Here is a 21,801-nt window from a genome sequence, read left to right as displayed (position 1 = left end):
TCTCTTCATCTCCCTCTATCCCTCTCTCCAACACGGTCTCAGCAGATGTGTGTCTAACATGAGTCTGGTCCTGCTGGAGGTTTCTGCCTGTTAAAGGAAGTTTGTCCTTGCCACTGTAACTTGCTAAATGCTGCAAAGTGCTCTGCTCATGGTGGATTAAGATGAGATCAGACTGAGTCCTGTCTGGAAGATGGGACTGGATCTGATCCTGGTCTTGATGTTGGGTCTTTGTTAATAATAGAACACAGAGGACGGTCTAGACCGGCTCTGTTTGGAGTCTGAGGAGAACATTTGTTGGGATTTGGCGCTTTATAAATAAAGATTGATTGATTGATAAGGGCATCCACATCAGAATGAATCAGCAGAATCTCATTCTACATATCTGTCAGATGAGAGAGTTGCTGAGCCGTGGTCTGACCTATAAAGTTTCAATATGAGAAGTGGAGAGAGATTCGAGGGCCTGCGTCTAAATGTCTGCTGCTGCCCTTTGGGAAGTTAAAAATCCTGAATTAATGCGTCGGCTGGAAAGTTCAGAGAGAGCAGCAGAAAACAGAGCGGAGGAAAAACTAGTTTTGTCTCAACCTAAAAGGTTAGTGACTGTTCTTTTTAAACCTCCACAGCGTACCTTTCCTTTGACGAGGACTCTGACGTATGAGGGCTGAACATCCACGTCGATCAGGGAGGTGTCCATGTGTCTGCGAGGGAGGAGAGGGTGGAGGTCCAGGTCAGTTACATCCAATCGAGTCATGAAGAAGAGCTGCAGAGGAGCAGCACTTTTGCTAAAGTTGTACTATTCAAAACCTGAAGCAATTATCTAAACTCCTTATATGGTCATAGAGGAAGCAGGTCTTACCTGTAGACTGCCAGGTCTAAGACAACGGTGTTGTTTTCTTCACCTTCAGTCAGAGAGAAGTCCAGCCTGGAAGAGCAAACAGAGTCACTGCATTATAAACAGACATGACTCTGTAGTGGAAGTCACTGCATTATAAACAGACATGACTCTGTAGTGGAAGTCACTGCATTATAAACAGACATGACTCTGTAGTGGGAGTCACTGCATTATAAACAGACATGACTCTGTAGTGGAAGTCACTGCATTATAAACAGACATGACTCTGTAGTGGAAGTCACTGCATTAAACACAGACATGACTCTGTAGTGGAAGTCACTGCATTAAAAACAGACATGACTCTGTAGTGGGAGTCACTGCATTAAACACAGACATGACTCTGTAGTGGAAGTCACTGCATTAAAAACAATAACATGACTCTGTAGTGGAAGTCACTGCATTAAACACAGACATGACTCTGTAGTGGAAGTCACTGCATTAAACACAGACATGACTCTGTAGTGGAAGTCACTGCATTAAAAACAGACATGACTCTGTATGGAAGTCACTGCATTAAAACAGACATGACTCTGTAGTGGAAGTCACTGCATTAAACACAGACATGACTCTGTAGTGGTAGTCACTGCATTAAAAACAGACATGACTCTGTAGTGGTAGTCACTGCATTAAAAACAGACATGACTCTGTATGGAAGTCACTGCATTAAAACAGACATGACTCTGTAGTGGAAGTCACTGCATTAAAAACAGACATGACTCTGTATGGAAGTCACTGCATTATAAACAGACATGACTCTGTAGTGGAAGTCACTGCATTAAACACAGACATGACTCTGTAGTGGTAGTCACTGCATTAAACACAGACATGACTCTGTAGTGGAAGACACTGCATTAAAACAGACATGACTGTAGTGGAAGTCACTGCATTAAAACAGACATGACTCTGTAGTGGAAGTCACTGCATTAAAAACAGACATGACTCTGTATGGAAGTCACTGCATTAAAACAGACATGACTCTGTAGTGGAAGTCACTGCATTAAACACAGACATGACTCTGTAGTGGTAGTCACTGCATTAAAAACAGACATGACTCTGTATGGAAGTCACTGCATTAAACACAGACATGACTCTGTAGTGGAAGTCACTGCATTAAAAACAGACATGACTCTGTATGGAAGTCACTGCATTAAAAACAGACATGACTCTGTAGTGGAAGTCACTGCATTAAAAACAGACATGACTCTGTAGTGGAAGTCACTGCATTAAACACAGACATGACTCTGTAGTGGTAGTCACTGCATTAAAAACAGACATGACTCTGTAGTGGTAGTCACTGCATTAAAAACAGACATGACTCTGTATGGAAGTCACTGCATTAAACACAGACATGACTCTGTAGTGGTAGTCACTGCATTAAAAACAGACATGACTCTGTATGGAAGTCACTGCATGGGCTCAAAATCACTTCAAAAGCCCTGAGTTTGTTTAAAATGGACTGAGTGGAAGTGGAAAACGTTGAAATCTGACATTCTTTTTGGAAATCCTGGACGGTCGGTCCCTCTCCTTTTTGTAGCAGAGCTGTTCCCCATGAGTCTAGTTCTTCTCTTCATGTCATGAATGATTTAGTGAGTTTGTCGTTAACTGTTTGAAAACAAATCTTTCTTTAAAGGAAGATGTGTCAGAGCACCACGGGTCCAAAGATAAAGATTTTACCGGCGGCCCATGAAAGCTGGGTAAAGAAAGGATGAGTGAAATGATGTTTTAAACTGTTATGGCTCAGGCTGCAGTGAACCGTCCTGTCTCGTCTCTCTGCTGATGCAAAGTGATAAATCACATCCGATAGTATCCAGACCCCGAGTGAGTCCTCAGCTCCAGTTACAAATGAAATCAGCCCTGTTTTCAGCCTCGACCCTCGTGGCCTTGCTCTGGATATAAAACCTCTGGCTAATGGAGGGAGACCCGGGTGGCCCTCAGCCATCAGGGGGCCCCGCGACACACCAATCGAGTACAGGACATCCAAACCTGAAGGCCACTAATAAAGCAATCACACTTCACATGGTGGCTTTTTACCCGCCTGGCTGTCTGAGCTCTCTGTCGGGGCGCAGAGGGAGGTAAAAGAGGGCGTTGGGAGGTATGATGAACTGTGCAAGAAACAGTATCAGACTGCTGTTGTGTTCTATTGTTGTTTTTCTCTGACACATAATTGAAGCAGTTGATTGGATGTGTTTTGTTGCTCTGGCTGAAGAAAACTAGAAAGGGTTATGATGCTTTCTTCTTTGTTCAATCAAAGCAGGTACAACTACAGAGTCATGTCTGTATTTAATGCAGTGACTTCCACTACAGAGTCATGTCTGTTTTTAATGCAGTGACTTCCACTACAGAGTCATGTCTGTTTTTAATGCAGTGACTTCCACTACAGAGTCATGTCTGTTTTTAATGCAGTGACTTCCACTACAGAGTCATGTCTGTTTTTAATGCAGTGACTTCCACTACAGAGTCATGTCTGTTTATAATGCAGTGACTTCCACTACAGAGTCATGTTAGTGTTTTTAATGCAGTGACTTCCACTACAGAGTCATGTCTGTGTTTAATGCAGTGACTTCCACTACAGAGTCATGTCTGTGTTTAATGCAGTGACTTCCACTACAGAGTCATGTCTGTGTTTAATGCAGTGACTTCCACTACAGAGTCATGTCTGTGTTTAATGCAGTGACTTCCACTACAGAGTCATGTCTGTTTATAATGCAGTGACTTCCACTACAGAGTCATGTCTGTTTTAATGCAGTGACTTCCACTACAGAGTCATGTCTGTTTTTAATGCAGTGACTTCCACTACAGAGTCATGTCTGTGTTTAATGCAGTGACTTCCACTACAGAGTCATGTCTGTTTATAATGCAGTGACTTCCACTACAGAGTCATGTCTGTTTTTAATGCAGTGACTTCCACTACAGAGTCATGTCTGTTTTTAATGCAGTGACTTCCACTACAGAGTCATGTCTGTTTTTAATGCAGTGACTTCCACTACAGAGTCATGTCTGTTTTTAATGCAGTGACTTCCACTACAGAGTCATGTCTGTGTTTAATGCAGTGACTTCCACCACAGAGTCATGTCTGTTTTTAATGCAGTGACTTCCACTACAGAGTCATGTCTGTGTTTAATGCAGTGACTTCCACTACAGAGTCATGTCTGTTTTTAATGCAGTGACTTCCACTACAGAGTCATGTCTGTTTCTAATGCAGTGACTTCCACTACAGAGTCATGTCTGTTTCTAATGCAGTGACTTCCACTACAGAGTCATGTCTGTACTTGAAATACTCTATGTCCCTAAGAACGTAGTATAACAGTGAATAGCAGTCAAGATGTTAAATGTAGCATCCTCAAAGCTCTGAGTGACATCATGCTGATAAAGGATATCAAAGCTTCTTATTTAAATAAACAGAGAAGGTGTTTTTGTTTACTTCGGCTCGTTGACGTTCATGACTCGTCCGTCAGCTGTGATCAGCGTCCTCGGGGCCTTCGGCTTCTTCTCATTCTCCCTGCAGATAAACATAAGAGCATCAGCGAGCACATTGCAGTGTGTGTGTGTGTGTGTGCATGTGTGTGTGTGTGTAGACAGATGACAGAAGGAGAGTTATGAAGTCTTTGGGGTGAAGGAGAGCGTGGCCTATCCTTTGACAGAGACACACAGAGATATCACTCTGTGATGCTCACACCACAGCGAGCTCTGCCCCTCCTCTGCCTTCACACTCTGAACACAGGAAGTACATTCGGCCCACTGTGGTGATGAATCCAGTGTCCGGCTCTTAATTTGGGTCCAAACGACGAACTGGTACAAAGAGTTTTGGACTCTGAAACAGGCTGTAATGTTGGATGTGATTTCAGGGTTTAAAAAAACAACTCAGAGCCACATCTATAGCCTGCTCCTCGGGGTATAACAGGCGGTGCTCGACTGGCCTGCAAAGGCAAACCGAGGAAACATTGGAGCTATTAATTCAGGACGTGTTGGTGCTTTTTTGATCTGCAGTGCCACTTAAACTCATTCCAGGTCTCTCTGCAGCGCGCAGCTCTAATAAAAACATGAACCTAACATCCTTGAGTTCAGCAGATTGAAGGCTCTTTGAACACGCTGTCACACGCCTCCTGTCTCTGTGGCAGATTTACAGCTGCAGAGGTCCTGATGGCTGACCCTCCGCAGAGTGCTAAACACTCGCCGCCTCGCCCGTCGACTCATCCGTCTGCTGCTCAGTGGGCTTAATACATGGACGTGTGTGACGAGTGTTTCCCTGCCTGTGCCTCTGTCAGGGCCTGCTACATGTTGCTAATGGACTGAGACACGACAATGTCTTCATTTCTTGCATGGTGACGAAACGTTGTGATTATTTCTAGTTAGTGCTCAGTTAGGATCAAATCAAAGGTTCTTTGTCTGAACCACCAAAAAGGTTCCACAATATCTAGAACTTCCAGCGTACAACTGTTGATCTCTGAATCCTAGTCCTCATATCAGACATTAAGATCAAAGGGGAACATGTTGGCACCAATTAATACATGGGATCTGGATCCCAATGTCCTGAACATAAGGATCCCTATTTAGAAATCCAATTTGTTGTGATCCCGGTTCAGCTTTTCTTGCACTGTACTTCTTTAGAGCACTTGGTGTCCTCTGTGAAATCATTTTCCAGAATCCTTTACAGTCTATTCTCCTTTGATCTCTTCCGTTCCACTCTATTCTCCTTTGATCTGTTCTGTTTCATTCTATTCTTCATTGATGTGTTCCACTCAGTTCTATTCCCCTTTGATGTGTTCCATTCTATTCTCCTTTGAACTGTTCCATTCTATTCCCCTTTGATCTGTTCCGTTCTATTCCCCTTTGATATGTTCCACTCCATTTTAATCCCCTTTGATGTGTTCCGTTCCGTTCTATTCTCCTTTGATCTGTTCCATTCTATTCCCCTTTGATATGTTCCACTCCATTTTAATCCCCTTTGATGTGTTCCGTTCCGTTCTATTCTCCTTTGATCTGTTCCATTCTATTCCCCTTTGATGTGTTCCACTCCATTTTAATCCCCTTTGATATGTTCCATTCCGTTCTATTCCCCTTTGATCTGTCCCGTTCCATTCTATTTCCCTTTGATGTGTTCCATTCCGTTCTATTCCCCTTTGATGTGTTCCGTTCCATTCTATTCCCCTTTGATATGTTCCGTTCTGTTACAATTCCCCTTTGATGTGTTCCGTTCCGTTCTATTCCCCTTTGATGTGTTCCGTTCCGTTCTATTCCCCTTTGATGTGTTCCATTCCGTTCTATTCCCCTTTGATATGTTCCGTTCTGTTATAATTCCCCTTTGATGTGTTCCGTTCCGTTCTATTCCCCTTTGATATGTTCCGTTCTGTTATAATTCCCCTTTGATGTGTTCCGTTCCGTTCTATTCTCCTCTCAGAATCAAGAGGAGGCGGGGCTTCTGATATCAGCTTTGTCAACAACAAAGGTGGAAGTCTGTGAAGAAGAGAAACTGACCACACTGGTTTCTTTGAGGGTACTTCTACCTGCTAATAATGCTACCACATGTTTCCTGTCGGTTGTTTTTACGTTTTCTCTGTAGCATGCCGCTGAATAAAACAAACATGGAGCATACGTGGTCACTGCTGAGGGAAGCGGAGGTGCCGCAGGATGACTTCAGTACCTGAGCAATGGTGAGTGCTTGTGAGAGGTGCTTTAAACTGGGCCCATGGATGGTGCCTGCATAAAATTGCTATTAGTGGACACAGGCCCTAACTCGTTTCTGTCATTTACGTTTTCAGCTTCCTGCTGGGTTTTAATGACGCGTGACACCAAATAATCAGAGTCCCTTCCCACCCGCAGATTGGGACCACACTGCTGATTATTTGTTGTCATTCTGAAGGTGTGGTTTCAGTTTGCGGGGGTGAGACAGAGGGCAAGTATCCCCTTCACAGGATCAAACCCAAAGGAGCATCTCCATCAAACAGCCCGCCCCCCCCCCCCCCGCCTCCATCGCAAGGTCACTCTGCGCGATCAAGTCTTTCTCTGCAGCTTTGTTTCTTCAGAGGAGGGTGTGACAGGGCGTGTATCAAACCGCTGAGTCATGGAGACATCAGTGGTGACAGCTCCTCTGCCGGTTTCCAGAGGAGTCCCGAGGTGAAGGCGATGTGTTCAGACAGCTTCCTGTTAGCCGTGTAAAGCTGCGATCACGGCAGAGGCGGCCGTACGGTTGCAGAACAGACCTTCTGCAGGGGAGGGAGCCGCCATGATGACTCTCCAGAGCTGTACTGTCTCGTCACAGCCCCCCAGTTAGCCTCTCAACGACTCTCTTAGTGCTGCCAGCTTTCTGGAGTTTTAATCAGTCGGACTACAGAAGCTGGATTGAACTGATTGAAGACGTTTAAATCTGTGTTTCTTTGATGCTCGATTGAAGCCTGCTGGATGAGCTGCCTCTTCTGTTAAAGGACGGTAAAAGCATTGACTTGCAAAATGTATTTAAACAAGCATCCTTAAAATAAACATGAGACTCATGTAGACTGCATTTCGATGAAGAGTCCCGGGGTCTTTTAGCCCCCAGAACTAGTTTCCCCTGAACTAAAATGTTCCTGGTCCCCCATTGTTGTCTGCGTTTCGACAGTAGATGTGCAAATCAGGCCAGTGACGTATGGAGGAAATAAAGTAAATGCACTACACCACCAGACCAGTAGAGGGCAGTAAAACAAAGAGGAATGCCATTCATCACAGATGACACCATAGAAGCAGACGGACAGGCAGGTATCATTCTGAGCAACACAACAGTTAGCCTGTTAGCATGAAGAGACTCAGCTGGTCTGTTTTAGATGGTGCTATATTTCATCACAGATGGATTCACTGAATCAACACGTGAGAGGAGATAAGCACGAGTAGCAAAGACGTTTCAACACGGCTTTAAAATCCTTTGACACGACACCACCAGACTGGTAGAGGGCAGTAAAACAAAGACGAATTCATCACAGATGGAAAAAACAATGACTGTGAATGGTTTTTGGAAAAGTTTGAAAAAAAAAAAATTTGAAAAATTTTTTTGAAGAAAATTTTGAAAAAAAAATTGTAAATTTTTTTTTTTGTCAAAAATACATGACAAAAAAATTTTGACAAAAAAAAATTTGAGAAAAAAAAGGGTTGACAAAAATTTTTTGAAAAACAAAGTTGACCCGGAGCCTGTCGAAAAAAATACATTTTCCTCAAATTTGAAATTGTGCTCCAAAAGCAGAAAAACATGAAAATTTTGCGCCTGCGGTTAAAAACATGTAAAAAGCAATGAATGAATCAACACGTGAGAGGAGATAAGCGCGAGTAGCAAAGACGTTTCAACACGGCTTTAAAATCCTTTTGAACTCAAAAAGCCGTGATCGCAGAGATCGGCCGGTGTTTTGGTTTAAACGGCGACCCTGTTAACTGGAGACTCTCAGCCGGATGCATCCCTCATAAACGTCTTTAGACCATCATTAAATATCTGATGAGGATATTTTGAAATCTTAATAAAAACTAAACTAGTTTGCATTCCCAGGAACTCCCTCTGTGTTTCAACAGCTGTGTAAACTCCACAAACACTGACACGTTCAGCTGAAGGGCTCCAGTTTACAGGGTCACTTTTAAAACCGGAACACCGGGAGGAGCGACGCATTCACGGTGGGCTGAGAGAAGACTACTGTTACAAGCTGCTAAATCAAGAGAATCACAGCTTCTTCTTTTGAAAAGTACACACACATACAAAAAAGATAGAACAAATAAAAACTAATGAAAGAAAGAGAAATCAAGAGAATCACAGATGTGTGTGATGTTATTGTGGACGGAGGGAGGAATAAAAACACTGCGGTTAATCTACCAATCAGACACGTTCAGCATTGCAGGCCCCGCCCCCTGAAAGTCCCGGGATCTTTGAGTACTACCCCCCTAGCAGGGGCTTTTTAGGGGGGAGATTATCTTCCCCTGAACTAAATTTAGACCCTGGGTCCTCCCGTAGTTCTGGGGTAAAGTTGGTGAAGTCTTGTTTAAATGACCTTAAATTCAAAGTTATCCCTCATATGTTAAAAGCTTTAATCCCTTCATTCAAACACTGTCTCACCGGCTCCTCTCGTCCCTGCACATCATGGAACTACTCCCATCTATCAGCCTGTCAGCTTCCCCTCGACCTGAAAGCTGCTCTGTGTTTTTAGCTTCAGCTGCACAGACTGCAGGTTGCTGCTCGTCTGGTGTTAACCTCCCTCTCTGAAAAAACGCAGCAGCCATTAAACACAGAGGCATCTCCGGGTTGACCTTATCACAAAAAATTCACCTCAGGAGCAGGAAATTCATCTTTCCTGACAATGCAGCGACTGCCCGACTGCATGCATCAAGTCAGCGCGCTCTGACAGCCGCGCGCAGGGAGGCGATAAAAACGGCAACACCGTATCAGCCTGATTTTCTGCTTGGACAGCACGCGGGCCGAGGATGTGTTTGTGATATGGATTAGGAAGCAGGCTGTCACCGGTTGGCTTCTTAGCCATCACAATGGCTTTCTTCAAATGGGGGCTTATCCTGACTTCTTCACAATGGGAGCGGGACTCATTCTGCTCCTCTGGGAGTTCATTTCAAAGTAAAGATGAATAAATACTAAACAGCAGAGGCCGGGTGACGGATTTGTGCGCAGAATTGCAAGTTTCAAAAATTCTGAATCCATGTGTTGACACTCTTTCCGGTTAAGACGTGGACGTGAACCCGTCCTGACAAACACAATACGAGCGCTGAGTGAGCCGCAGGTCGACGTGAGGAGTCTGCAGCTGGCAGCAGATTAAGCAGCGGTGGGAGAACTCGCACAGCAGGACACTTGTTCGGTATTCGTCATACGCAGCTCAGCTTTGTGACTCGGTGGCTCGAGGCGGTGTGAAGAGTAAACGCAGTGAGTCAGCGATGTGCTCACGGGTCAGCAGGGTGACGGGGGGGGGGAGAGGGATCTGTGATACTTCACTGTATGGAGCAAAAACTAAAACATGAATCATGTGAAGTTCAGAAACCATCGCTGTTTAAATGTGACTTTACACTGAGTGAGTTTCTGAACATTAGGGATGCATAAAAGAGAGATGATACAGGCTGAAATTGGATAGCCAGGTTAGCTCAGTTGTTAAAAACAGCTTTTATAAAAATGCCATGAAAGGACTGTATTGCACTTTTACGACGGTCCCTGAATGCACCTCGCAGTGACAGGCGCTCTGGACAGACAGTCAGTTCACGGCACTCTGAAATGCATCTGCATCTTTGATGACGAGGAGTTGATCCAAACTTACTGAATGTGTCTGATGTTTCACCAAACTGGATTAAATCAAGCTGTAGACGGTAACCACGGCAACAACGTCAAACATCAAATATTAAACAGACGTCCCCCCGGTTGTGTCTTTGTCACTAACGCACACCGGGGGGTAAAAATCCTCAATGAAGATGAGACAGATGCATGGAGGTGAGGAGAGCTGGTTCATAAAGCACACCTGCTGCAGGTAGAGACCAAGCTAACACTGAGCCCCTCAGATAAGAACTCAGCCTGTCACAGGAAGTCATCACGCCATCTTTAAAGACACACAGCACAGGGGGAAACATGGATTCAACATGTCTTTATTCTTTCTTTCTTTCTTTCTTTCTTTCTTCTTTCTTTCTTTCTTTCTTGCCTTCTTTTTCTTTCTTTCTTTACTTCTTTCTTTCTTTCTTTCTTTCTTTACTTCTTTCTTTCTTCTTTCTCTCTTTCAATCTTTCTTTCTTTCTTCTTTCTTCTTCTTTCTTTCTTTCTTTCTTTCCTTCTTTCCTTCTTTCTTTCCTTCTTTCGTTCTTTCCTTCTTTCTTTCCGTCTTTCTTTCTTTCTTTCTTTCTTTCCTTCTTTCTGTCTTTCTTTCTTTCTTTCTTTCTTTCTTTCTTTCTTTCTTTCTTTCTTTCCTTCTTTCTTTCTTTCCTTCTTTCTTTCTTTCTTCTCTTTCTTTCTTTCCTTCTTTCTTTCTTTCTTTCTTTCTGTCCTTCTTTCTTTCTTTCTTTCTTTCTTTCTTTCTTTCTTTCTTTCCTTCTTTCCTTCTTTCTTACTTTCCTCTCTTTCTTTCTTTCTTTCTTTCTTTCTTTCTTTCTTTCTTTCTTTCTTTCTTTCCTTCTTTCTTTCTTTCTTTCTTCTTTCTTTCCTTCTTTCTTTCTTTCTTTCTTTTCTTCTTTCTCTCTTTCTTTCCTTCTTTCTTCCTTCTTTCTTTCTTCTTTTTCTCTTTTTTTCTTTCTTTCTTTCTTTCTTTCCTTTTTCATCTTTCTTTCTTTCTTTCTTCTTTCTTACTTTCTTCTTTCTTTCTTTCTTTCTTTCTTTCCTTTTTCATCTTTCTTTCTTTCTTTCTTCTTTCTTTCCTTTTCATCTTTCTTTCTTTCTTTCTTTCTTTCTTCTTTCTTTCTTTCTTCTTTCTTTCTTTCTTCTTTCTTTCCTTTTTCATCTTTCTTTCTTTCTTTCTTCTTTCTTTCTTTCTTCTTTCTTTCTTTCTTTCCTTTTTCATCTTTCTTTCTTCTTTCTTTCTTTCCTTCCTTCTTTCATTCCTTCATTCTTTTCTTTCTTTCATTCCTTCATTCTTTCTTACAATCTTTCTTTCTTTCTTTCCTTCTTTCATTCTTTCTCTTTTCCTTTCTTTCTTTCTTTCTTTCTTCTTTCATTCTTTCTTTCTTTCTTTCTTTTGTTCTTTCGTTCTTTCTTTCGTTCTTACTTTCATTCTTTCTTTCTTCTTTTTCTCTTTCTTTCTTATTTCTTTCTTTCTTTATTCTTTCTTTCTTTCTTCTTTCTTTCTTTCTTTCCTTCTTTCATTCTTTCTTTCTTTCTTTCGTTCTTTCTTTCTTTCTTTCGTTCTTTCTTTCTTTCTTTCTTCTTTTTCTCTTTTTTTCTGTCCTTCTTTCTTTCTTCTTTTTCTCTTTCTTTCTTTCTTTCTTTCTTTCTTTCCTTCTTTCAGTTTTTCTTTCCTTCTTTCTTTCTTTCCTTCTTTTTTTCATTCCATCTTTCTTTCTTTCTTTCTTTCTTTCTTTCTTCTTTCATTCTCTTTCCCTTGTTCCTTTTTCTTTCTGACTCTTTCTTTTTCTACCTTTCTCTCTCTCTTTGTTTCTTCTTCTTTTGTGTTTCCTGTCTGGTTCATAAAGCACACCTGCTGCAGGTAGAGACCAAGCTAACACTGAGCCCCTCAGATAAGAACTCAGCCTGTCACAGGAAGTCATCACGCCATCTTTAAAGACACACAGCACAGGGGGAAACATGGATTCAACATGTCCCACGGTCCAACACTAAAGTTTTCGTCTCGTCAACAAAATCAAAACACATGTTCTTCAGAGTTTTTATTATCAGTGATGCACTTTAACTCGTCAAAGTCTCGTTTTCGTCTTGAAAAAATGAGTCGTTGACGAACATTTATCCTCATAATTCTCGTTATTGAAATTAACACCGCACAACAGGTATACTGCGCCCGCCATACCTCCTTTAGCTCTTCATGTTTATGTGTCCAGGAGTCAGGATTGGTTTTGGCTGTAGTCCAGAGAGATGATGGGTTATTAAGTTGCTGCTATCTTACCAGAGATCCAGGCAGGCGAGCTGTGAGTCTTCACTAGTCTGATACGTCAACAACTCCATCAGCTATCAGCACCTTGGGAAGATAGCTTTGATGACTCTGCATCTGCTGACCAATCGATCTTCTCCAATACAATCCTCTACTCCAAAGAACGGTCACTTCTGGCTCCAGAAAACCAACATGGTGGTCGCCAAATGGTGAAATCAGAGATTCATATTCAGCGCCAATAAACCAAAGTGTCACGTCACAGCGGCTATGTCCCGCTGTTTCTGCTGTCTGTGGCGTAAGCTGCAGCCATTTAAAGCAACTCAATTTTTTTACCTGTTTGTAAATTTGAATCCAAAGTTATTTCATAAAGCAGCCAAGGTTAAAGAGTGCAGGGCTTCTCTGGAGCTTCGTGTATTTACAGAGTCTGTTTATGTATTTTCTCACTCTTCCCCTCAGCTATGGCTCGTCCAGCAAAAAGAGAACTGATGGTTTAATAATCAGACCCAGCAGGAAGGTTTATCCTCCTGTGAGCTGGAGACTGACAGAGGTCACTTACCCCGTCAGAGCGCCCTTGGCCGGAGTTGAACCCCCACCTCTCTGACCCTGAAGAAGGAGGCAGCGTGTATTATTTATTCTAGATGTATTACACGTCAGATTTATCTGTGTGGTCTTTAATCACCGTTGCTGGTGCTGGCCTCACAACGCCCACAATCACAGAAGAATGGAGGAAGGCACGAAACAGAAGCAACGCTCGCGAAAACCTCAGACCTTTACCCGGCTTAAAGTCAGAGACAGCAGCGGCACAGTGGGAAAGACAAACGGCTGAGGAGAGCACAGAAGGACAGCAGAGGGAGGAAGCCTTCGAGGACACTGTGGACGGGCTGAGAAAGATTGATAACTCAAAAAGAAACGACTGAAACCCGTGGAGAGAACACAAGAACGCCATCCACAGCTCAGCTCTTACATATCACTTCACAGATCTCTGATCAGCCAGCTGTTCCTCCAACCACCGTCTGAAATCAGCATTTAAAATACTGCTAAGATGACCGATATTGTCCCTGTAACTGTCAATGTTTCCCCATCAGTCCAGCGGCTGCTCTCACTGAGCGAAACCTCACTGCTGCCAGCTGATATCACCGCCCCGACAGAGAGCGACAGAAAGAGTGTGTGTGAGTGTCAGAGAGGGACAGGAAGCACCGTGAGAGGAAGGAGTGCAACAAACACACACTCAATTAACGCCCCAGCAAGAGGGTCAGCGTTCGGGTGAGCACTAATTAACGGAGGGAGAATTAATTAGACTTAAACAAATACTTTGCTGACTCACTCCCAACCAGCCGGACTTCAGTGAGATCTGCTGAGGAGACCTGTGACCAGAAGTTATCACCAGGAAGATTTCAAGTTACATAAATGTCTGTTAGGTCTCTTTAGTGCACGAAGCATCTGTAACAACAAGCGTTATTCAACCAGAGGAACTTTACCCCTGAACTACAGGAGGACCCAGGGTCTAAATGTAGTTCAGGGGTAGATAATCTCCCCCCTAAAAAGCCCCTGCTAGGGGGGTAGTACTTTTCAAAAGGTCCTAGGTTTTTCGGGGGGCGGGGCCTGCAATGCTGAACGTGTCTGATTGGTAGATTAACCTCAGTGTTTTTATTCCTCCCTCCGTCCACAATAACATCACACACATCTGTGATTCTCTTGATTTCTCTTTCTTTCATTAGTTTTTATTTGTTCTATCTTTTTTGTATGTGTGTGTACTTTTCAAAAGAAGAAGCTGTGATTCTCTTGATTTAGCAGCTTGTAACAGTAGTCTTCTCTCAGCCCGCCGTGAATGCGTCTCTCCTCCCGGTGTTCCGCTTTTAAAAGTGACCCTGTAAACTGGAGACCTTCAGCTGAACGTGTCAGTGTTTGTGGAGTTTACACAGCTGTTGAAACACAGAGGGAGTTCCTGGGAATGCAAACTAGTTTAGTTTTTATTAAGATTTCAAAATATCCTCATCAGATATTTAATGATGGTCTAAAGACGTTTATGAGGGATGCATCCGGCTGAGAGTCTCCAGTTAACAGGGTCGCCGTTTAAACCAAACACCGGGCGATCTCTGCGATCACGGCTTTTTGAGTTCAAAAGGATTTTAAAGCCGTGTTGAAACGTCTTTGCTACTCGCGCTTATCTCCTCTCACGTGTTGATTCATTTATTGCTTTTTACATGTTTTTAAACGCAGGCGCAAAATTTTCAATTTTTTCATGTTTTTCTGCTTTTGGAGCACTATTTCAAATTTGAGGAAAATACATTTTTCGACAGGCTTCGGGGTCAACTTTTTTGTTAAATTATTTTTTGTCAATTTTTTTTGTCAATTTTTTTTGTCAATTTTTTTTTGTCAATTTTTTTCTGTCAAATTTTTTTTTTTCAATTTTCTTATTCAAATTTTTTTTTTCAATTTTTTTTTGTCAACAATTTTTTTTTCAATTTTTTTGGATTTTCTATTTTTTTTTCAGTTTTTTCTTATAATGTTTTTTTTTTCAATTTTTTTTTTCAATTTTTTTTTTCAATTTTTTTTTTCAAATTTTTTTTTCAATTTTTTTTTTCAATTTTTTTTTTCAATCTGTGATGAACGGCATTCCTCTTTGTTTTGCTGCCCTCTATTGGTCTGGTGGTGTAGTGCATTTACTTTTTTTTTCTCCATACGTCACTGGCCTGATTTGTACCCAGACTTCAGCCCACGGTCAAAACGCAGACAACAATGGGGGCACAGGAACCTTTTAGTTCAGGGGAAAGTAGTTCTGGGGGCTAAAAGACCCCGGAACTCTTGGTCGAAATGCACCTAATGTTTACTTTATCAGATTGAGTGTCGGGTTGATGTTAACAGAAAGGAACAACATCTCACATCCGTTCTATCTGCAATGACATCGAGTCCTAAAACCTCTAAAGCCTGTGAGCATTTCAGCCTGAGCGCAAACAGACCTTTCTTTTCACGGGAGCACGTCGGTAATGTGTGAGAGGGCATCACCTGTGAAGGATGAGAGGTTGTTCATGTGTGCTTCAGCCCACACTCTGTCCTGATCCATAAAGAAATGCAGTGATTCAACTAAAGGTCTTTCATTTCAAAATAAAAGTCTAACTCTGGTTTTGTCCGGCAGTCCGTCACAGTCTGTAAATCATTCAGGGTAATTGGCGTCCTCCAGCTCGCCGGTGGATCATTAGTCACAGACGTTTAAACAATAAGAATAAAATCCTCTGTGACGCTCTGGAACCTGCTCGCCTCTCCTCCTGTGACGGTCCAGCTTACTCTCTGCTGCCGTAACAACCCTGAAGACGTCTCATTAACCCGACGGATGAACCTGGGCTGGAGCACCTGAGAGAGCGGCTCCATCCGTCCTGTTAATTGTTGTGTCAAAACCTGATATTCATGTCCGACTGTTGCTGTTTGGACCGATGTTTCTTTTCATCCTGAACCGGCGACAAATCACCCCGACACAGAGTCAATAAAGTGGCTCATTGATTGATTTGCTCCACTGGTGATTGGATGTGAGGGCAGCACAGGTTTCTTTAAATTACCTGGACTATAAGCGCCAGTAGTTATGAGAAATGGTGCGACTGTAGACGGTGTTAATAATGGACGTAACCACTGAGGTCACCATTGTTTTTTTTAACTGTGAGCTGCCGCCATGTTGGTTTCTTGGAGAGAGAAGTGACCATCATATTAGTGTGAGAGGGTTGAGGGGTTCCTAAATGTGAGGTACACACCAAACCAAGTAACCTTATCAATCTGTCCTCTTCACACTGAAACCTGCTGCTCTCTCTGGAGAAAAGCCAACATGCAGACTCCAGAGCACTGGGTAGAAATGTTATAAATGTACGACAGTGACTCAACAAATAAAAGCATGTGTACACAGACTTATTGAGCAGTCATGAAACACCTATAGAGCAGATTATTTGTCACTTTCATGCATGAGAAAAGCTCCACGATAAAAAAGCATGAGAGTTCTGGTTCTCATCGTCCAGTGTCTTCAGTTATTTAAGACAACTTATGACAACATGGTTGTGTTAGAGAGAAGAAGTAAAAAGGAATCACATCTGCCTCCTCTTCATCTTCAGTGATGGGGGAACTGGCTGGGTGGCGTCCTCAGCCTGATCATGGCTGATAAAACAGTGACATCTAGTGGCCAAATCAGTAAACTGCAAGTGAAGAGTCATTTTCAGCAGGACTGGAGTTTTAATCTGATTGTTAAAGCTCCAGTTTCAGAACGAATGCACAGATTAAGTTCTTGTTTTTGTCCTTGACTGGTTCAGACGGTTCTTTATTCATGTCTATGAGTTTATTTTAGAGCAACAACACATGTAGGCTTTGTTACATCTATTTAAAGTGCGAGTGATGCCGTGGAGACAGGACAGCTCTTGGGTAATGACACACATGATAAAACAGACATAGAACTTTAAAAAGTCTGAGGGTCTTACTTCTCCTTTGCTGTCTTCTTCTCCTCCAGGTGGCGGTGAGCCTCCAGGCGAGACTCGGGGGTGAACGAACACGGCGTGTGCCAGAACTCTCTCTCCTGCTGCTCTTCATCCGGGTCAGGGTTCATCACGTTCTCCTTATTCTCCTCCGACCCTGGACTGCAGAGACGGGACGGATGGATTGAGATTCACTGTGACACTGAGGTTCTTATAACTGACTCTGGTCAGTGTCTCAACTTTGACCCCCTGTCCCAGATGAGCCAGGGTCATGTTGTCCATACTTAAACCTGCAGCTTCCATCTTTTTATCTTCACTTTTCGGAACTAACTCCGCCAAACTCCAACACTACATTCCTCCATTTCCCATAATGCAACTCACAAAGCCCCTCTTGTCAGTGCCCTTAAAAATCCCAGAAGAAGAAAAAGCCCCGTTAGTACTCACACTGCGTTGTTGATGTCGGTGTACCAGCGGCCATCACTGCCTGGTTTCCTCTCCTTGTTTCCTCTCTCCTCTCCTGCTGCCTTCCTCTGCGCCTCCTCTTTCTCTCTGGCTCTCCTCTCCAGGTATTCCCTCTCCTGCTCCCAGACGCTCCTCCTCACCTCGTCCAGACCCTGAGAGGCTCGAATCCGCTCCGACCGGCTGACCTCTGTCCCGTCCAGGAACTAGAGGAGGAGGGAGAAGAAGCAGGGACCAAAACTATGAGTCCAGAATCACACCGATCCTGTCGATTTATTCTTGTAGACTAATCAGAACACTATAGGTGGAACTAGGGACTTTACCACGGGACTACATGCGCTTCAAGAGGAACCAGGGTCTAAATTTAGTTCAGGGGTAGATAATCTCCTCCCTAAAATGCCCCTGCTAGGGGGGTAGTACTTTTCAAAGGTCCCGGGACTTTCGGGGGGCGGGGCCTGCAATGCTGACCGTGTCTGATTGGTAGATTAACCTCAGTGTTTTTATTCCTCCCTCCGTCCACAATAACATCACACACATCTGTGATTCACTTGATTTCTCTTTCTTTCATTAGTTTTTATTTGTTCTATCATTCTATTCAACATTTTTGTCAAAAAATTTTTTTTGCAAAAAAACTTTTTTTTTTCAAAAATTATTTTTTCAATTTTTTTTTGCAAAGTAAATTTTTTTCAAAACTTTTTTTTTTCAAATTTTTTTTTTGAAAAAAAAAAATTTTTGTCTTTATTTTTTTCAATTTTCTTTGTGTGAAAAAAAAAATGTTCAATTTTTTTTGTCAAATTTTATCTGTCAATTTTTTGTGGTCAATCTTTTTTAAGTCTCCAGTTAACAGGGTCACCGTTTAAACCAAAACACCGGCCAAACTCTGCCACAGCTTTTTGAGTTCAAAAGGACTTTAAAGCCGTGTTGAAACGTCTTTGCTACTCGTGCTTATCTCCTCTCACGTGTTGATTCAGTGAATCCATCTGTGATGAAATAAAGCACCATCTAAAACAGCGCCAGCTGAGTCTCTTCATGCTAACAGGCTAACTGTTGTGTTGCTCAAAATGACACCTGCCTGTCCGTCTGCTTCTATGGTGTCATCTGTGATGAATGGCATTCCTCTTTGTGTTACTGCCCTCTACTGGTCTGGTGGTGTAGTGCATTTACTTTATTTCCTTCATACGTCACTGGCCTGATTTACACAATCTACCCGGGACTTCAGCCCACAGTCGAAACGCAGACAACAATGGGGGACCAGGAACCTTTTAGTTCAGGGGGAAGTAGTTCTGGGAGCTAAAAGACCCCGGAACTCTTGGTCCAAATGCACCTTATGAAATCATACAGAGCTTCAGCGTCATTACCTTGAGCTGAGGCAGAGACGACACCACGTACTGCCTGTAGCCCTTGAACTCGGTGCAGGGGTTCCCCACCAGGAACAGCTCCCTGAGGTGGATGTTGGACTGCAGAGACTCCACGCTGCTCAGGCGACCCACAAAGTTCACCGTCAGGTCCAACTTCTGAAGACTCTCACAGCCTGATGAGAGGAGGAAGCAGACCCCCCCACTGATCATTCACATCAGTTACAGATCAATAATGTCTGCAGGTTCTGAGTTCTGCATACTGACCTTCAAGGTTTTCAATGACTTCAATGTTGTTCAGAGCCAGATTTAAATACTGCAGCTTCTTCAGGCGCCCCAGATTCTCTGGATTCAAACAAATATTAGAAACACAAACATGAGTGGAATCACTTGTTTCTGCTTTGACGTCGTCTCCAGTGAAACTCAACATTTGACTGCATGTCTGTTTTAAAGTCCAGCTCTGATTGTGCCCAGATGTTGAGGGGTCACCGTGTTAGCTGAAGCTGCTGACTGATGTCTCACCTATGCGGGGGATGAGGTTGTTTTGCAGGTAGAGGATCCTCAGGTCCTGACACCACCGGCCGATGTGTTCGATCCTCTCGATGTCCTGCTGGTGCAGGGACACTTCCTCCAGTGAGGAGATCTGGCACTCGTTGTGCTCGGCCCGTCTGCGGACCATGTCCTCTGTGACTGGAAGCAGAAAGAAAACTCAGTGAACCGCTCGTGCTGCTCAGAGCTGATCACATTGATGATACTGGATTGGATCAAATCTTGGAAAAGGGTCAATCAAATCAGGTTTGTGACATTTTTCAAGTTTTATAATTGTTTTATTGTTATATTTATTTTTCTGATTTTATTCTATATATTTAATTGTAATGATTTTATTTTATTTTAATTTTCTGACACTTCTCTGGTTTTATTTTACTGATTTCTAACTGCTGTTGTTTTCTGAAAGGTGCTATTTAAATAAAAATGAGTTGAGTTGAATTATTACTTTTACCATTTGTATAAAGTCATTTATTTTTAAATATTAATCTATTTATTTTATTGTATTTTTTTTTACATTTTTCTCTCTTCTCTGTTTGATTTATTCATTTTTTTCATGTTTATGTTTGTTTATTTATTTGCACAATTAAAAAAATACACACAAAAAAGGACAAAAAAAAATAATGTATAATATATGATATAAAAAATGAATTAAAAAATACTAAATTGACACACATAGACAATAGTTGATACTAAAAGTAAAATAACACAAAAATATTCTAAATTAACAATTAATATAAATGCAGATGTTACATCTGTGAGTCTGCCCATGAGTATGTGGTTGAGCATAATGAGTATAATTAAATAACAGTGGTTAAAAGTTTTTTCAAGCATCTTTTATAATATTTTAAAACAGTTTTTAGACACACTGGAATAAATATTCCAAAATTTGGTTCCCCTGATACGTATTGAGAATTGACTTATACAAGTAACTCAACTCAACCCAACTCAACTTCATTTATAAAGCACCTTTCATACAAAAAACATGCAGCCCAAAGTGCTTCACAAAATAACAGAGATAGAAAACAACAGAAATGGTCAAATTTAAAAAGGCATTATTATAAATACAATAAAATCAATACAGTAAAATGTATAAAACAAGTAAGAGTGGAAAGGAAAGTTAAAATAATAAATAAATAGATAAATAAATAATTAAATTAGATAAATAAATGTTGAAGCAATGATTAAAATAATAAGGTAATACATTTAGGAGGATGAAGAACTACACATGAACTAATTTATTCACTCTAATACTTATTTTTGTCTTCTTATACAAGTAAAACATCACTTCGCTATACTGTTTACATTGGTCATGTATATATAATGTGTAAAAAAATCAAATACACTTAAATTAAATTAAATTAAATTAAAAATAAAATAAACTGACCTGTGCTCCAAATGTTTCTATTTTATTGTGTAAACCTTATTTATCTAGCTTTATTCATCATTAAATCAGCCAAGAAGCCCAAAATATCACAATTAAACTGCTAAACAGCTCACAGGTGTTCTACCAAAAACAGCTACCTGATGCCGAGCCGGTTTAAACAGCTGCGCACATGCGCACAGAGCGTTTCTCTTGTCAGTTTCTCCTGAAAACTACACTTAAACTGTTGATATTTCAGTTCAGAACGTATCCCCAACACTGAAACAACATCAACACAGATAACAACAGGATTATTAATGAAGCTACATCCATAGCACCATGCTAAGGAGCATTTTTCGACAGAGGAGCACAACTCGACAGAACACCAGCTAGCATCACTCCTCAAACCGTCGCTTTAACTTCTTCTCAGGCTGCTGTCTCTGCCAACACACACTCACACACACTCTCACACACACTCACACACACTCTCACACACACACCTGACACCACGAGGCTCAATTACAGCCATAACACTCCACCTTCATCCTGTAAAAGGAGTCATTTTTAGTGTGAAGAGTCGTTTCTTACTTACTGTGAACCATGCTCCTTTCTGTTGTCAGCCGTTGCCGTGGAAACCAAACTGGTGCTGCGTTTGTGTGCTGTCAGATATTCCCGTTTTATACATTACTGTTCCAACTTTAATGAGGTTAAAGAAACATTTGAAAGACTTCAGTGTGCTCCCCTTTGTTGTAACTTCAATTAGATTCAGAAAAGGGTGAAAAAAAAAATCTAAAATGTGTTTAAATGTTTGTATGAAGGTGTCACATATCGGTCGCTGATAAATACAATGAGAATTTCCCACGGTTCGTGAACGCAGCATCAGACAGAAGAGGCGGGAAGGAGAGGAAGATGATTTACAGTAAGTTTAAACTGATACTTCTTCTTCTTCTAATGCGTTTAAAGAGTTTTTAATACATTAATTTTATTCACACACCGTGTGAAAAGTGTTATTTTAATATTTAGCTATCTATATGAACACAGAAAGTGATGCTACGCTGCTGCTTGGGCGCACGTTAGCTTGAAAATGTAGCATTTTAGTTTAGCCTTGATTTAACTCATCAAGTTGATGGACCTGACATCATTTTTCAGATATAGATACAACTGTAAGGGTTTACTAGACTCTCCCTGACATTAATAACTCTGAAGAAACTGGCAC

At 41.7% G+C, this 21,801-nt stretch overlaps 1 protein-coding gene across 2 annotated transcripts; it reads right to left on the bottom strand.

Annotated features, from left to right (window-relative positions):
- Positions 1–562: 562 nt before the first annotated feature.
- Positions 563–21,258, bottom strand: lrrc6 (leucine rich repeat containing 6). 2 transcript variants are annotated; one of them, XM_034678367.1, is made up of 9 exons: positions 21,178–21,258; positions 19,199–19,366; positions 18,944–19,021; positions 18,680–18,852; positions 17,307–17,527; positions 16,869–17,024; positions 4,311–4,388; positions 854–919; positions 563–695 (listed from the first exon to the last, which is right to left on the bottom strand). In XM_034678367.1, exons 1-9 carry the CDS (start codon positions 21,185–21,187, stop codon positions 578–580), a joined length of 1,068 nt encoding a protein of 355 aa, XP_034534258.1. In that variant the 5' UTR covers positions 21,188–21,258; the 3' UTR covers positions 563–577. The 2 variants fall into 2 exon arrangements, with proteins under 2 accessions (XP_034534258.1, XP_034534259.1); XM_034678368.1 differs by having other exon boundaries at positions 21,086–21,179.
- Positions 21,259–21,801: the final 543 nt, after the last annotated feature.

This window comes from Notolabrus celidotus, unplaced genomic scaffold (genome assembly GCF_009762535.1).
Source record: "Notolabrus celidotus isolate fNotCel1 unplaced genomic scaffold, fNotCel1.pri scaffold_137_arrow_ctg1, whole genome shotgun sequence".
NCBI classification, from domain to species: domain Eukaryota; kingdom Metazoa; phylum Chordata; class Actinopteri; order Labriformes; family Labridae; genus Notolabrus; species Notolabrus celidotus.
This window is presented reverse-complemented; position numbering and strand designations above follow the sequence as displayed.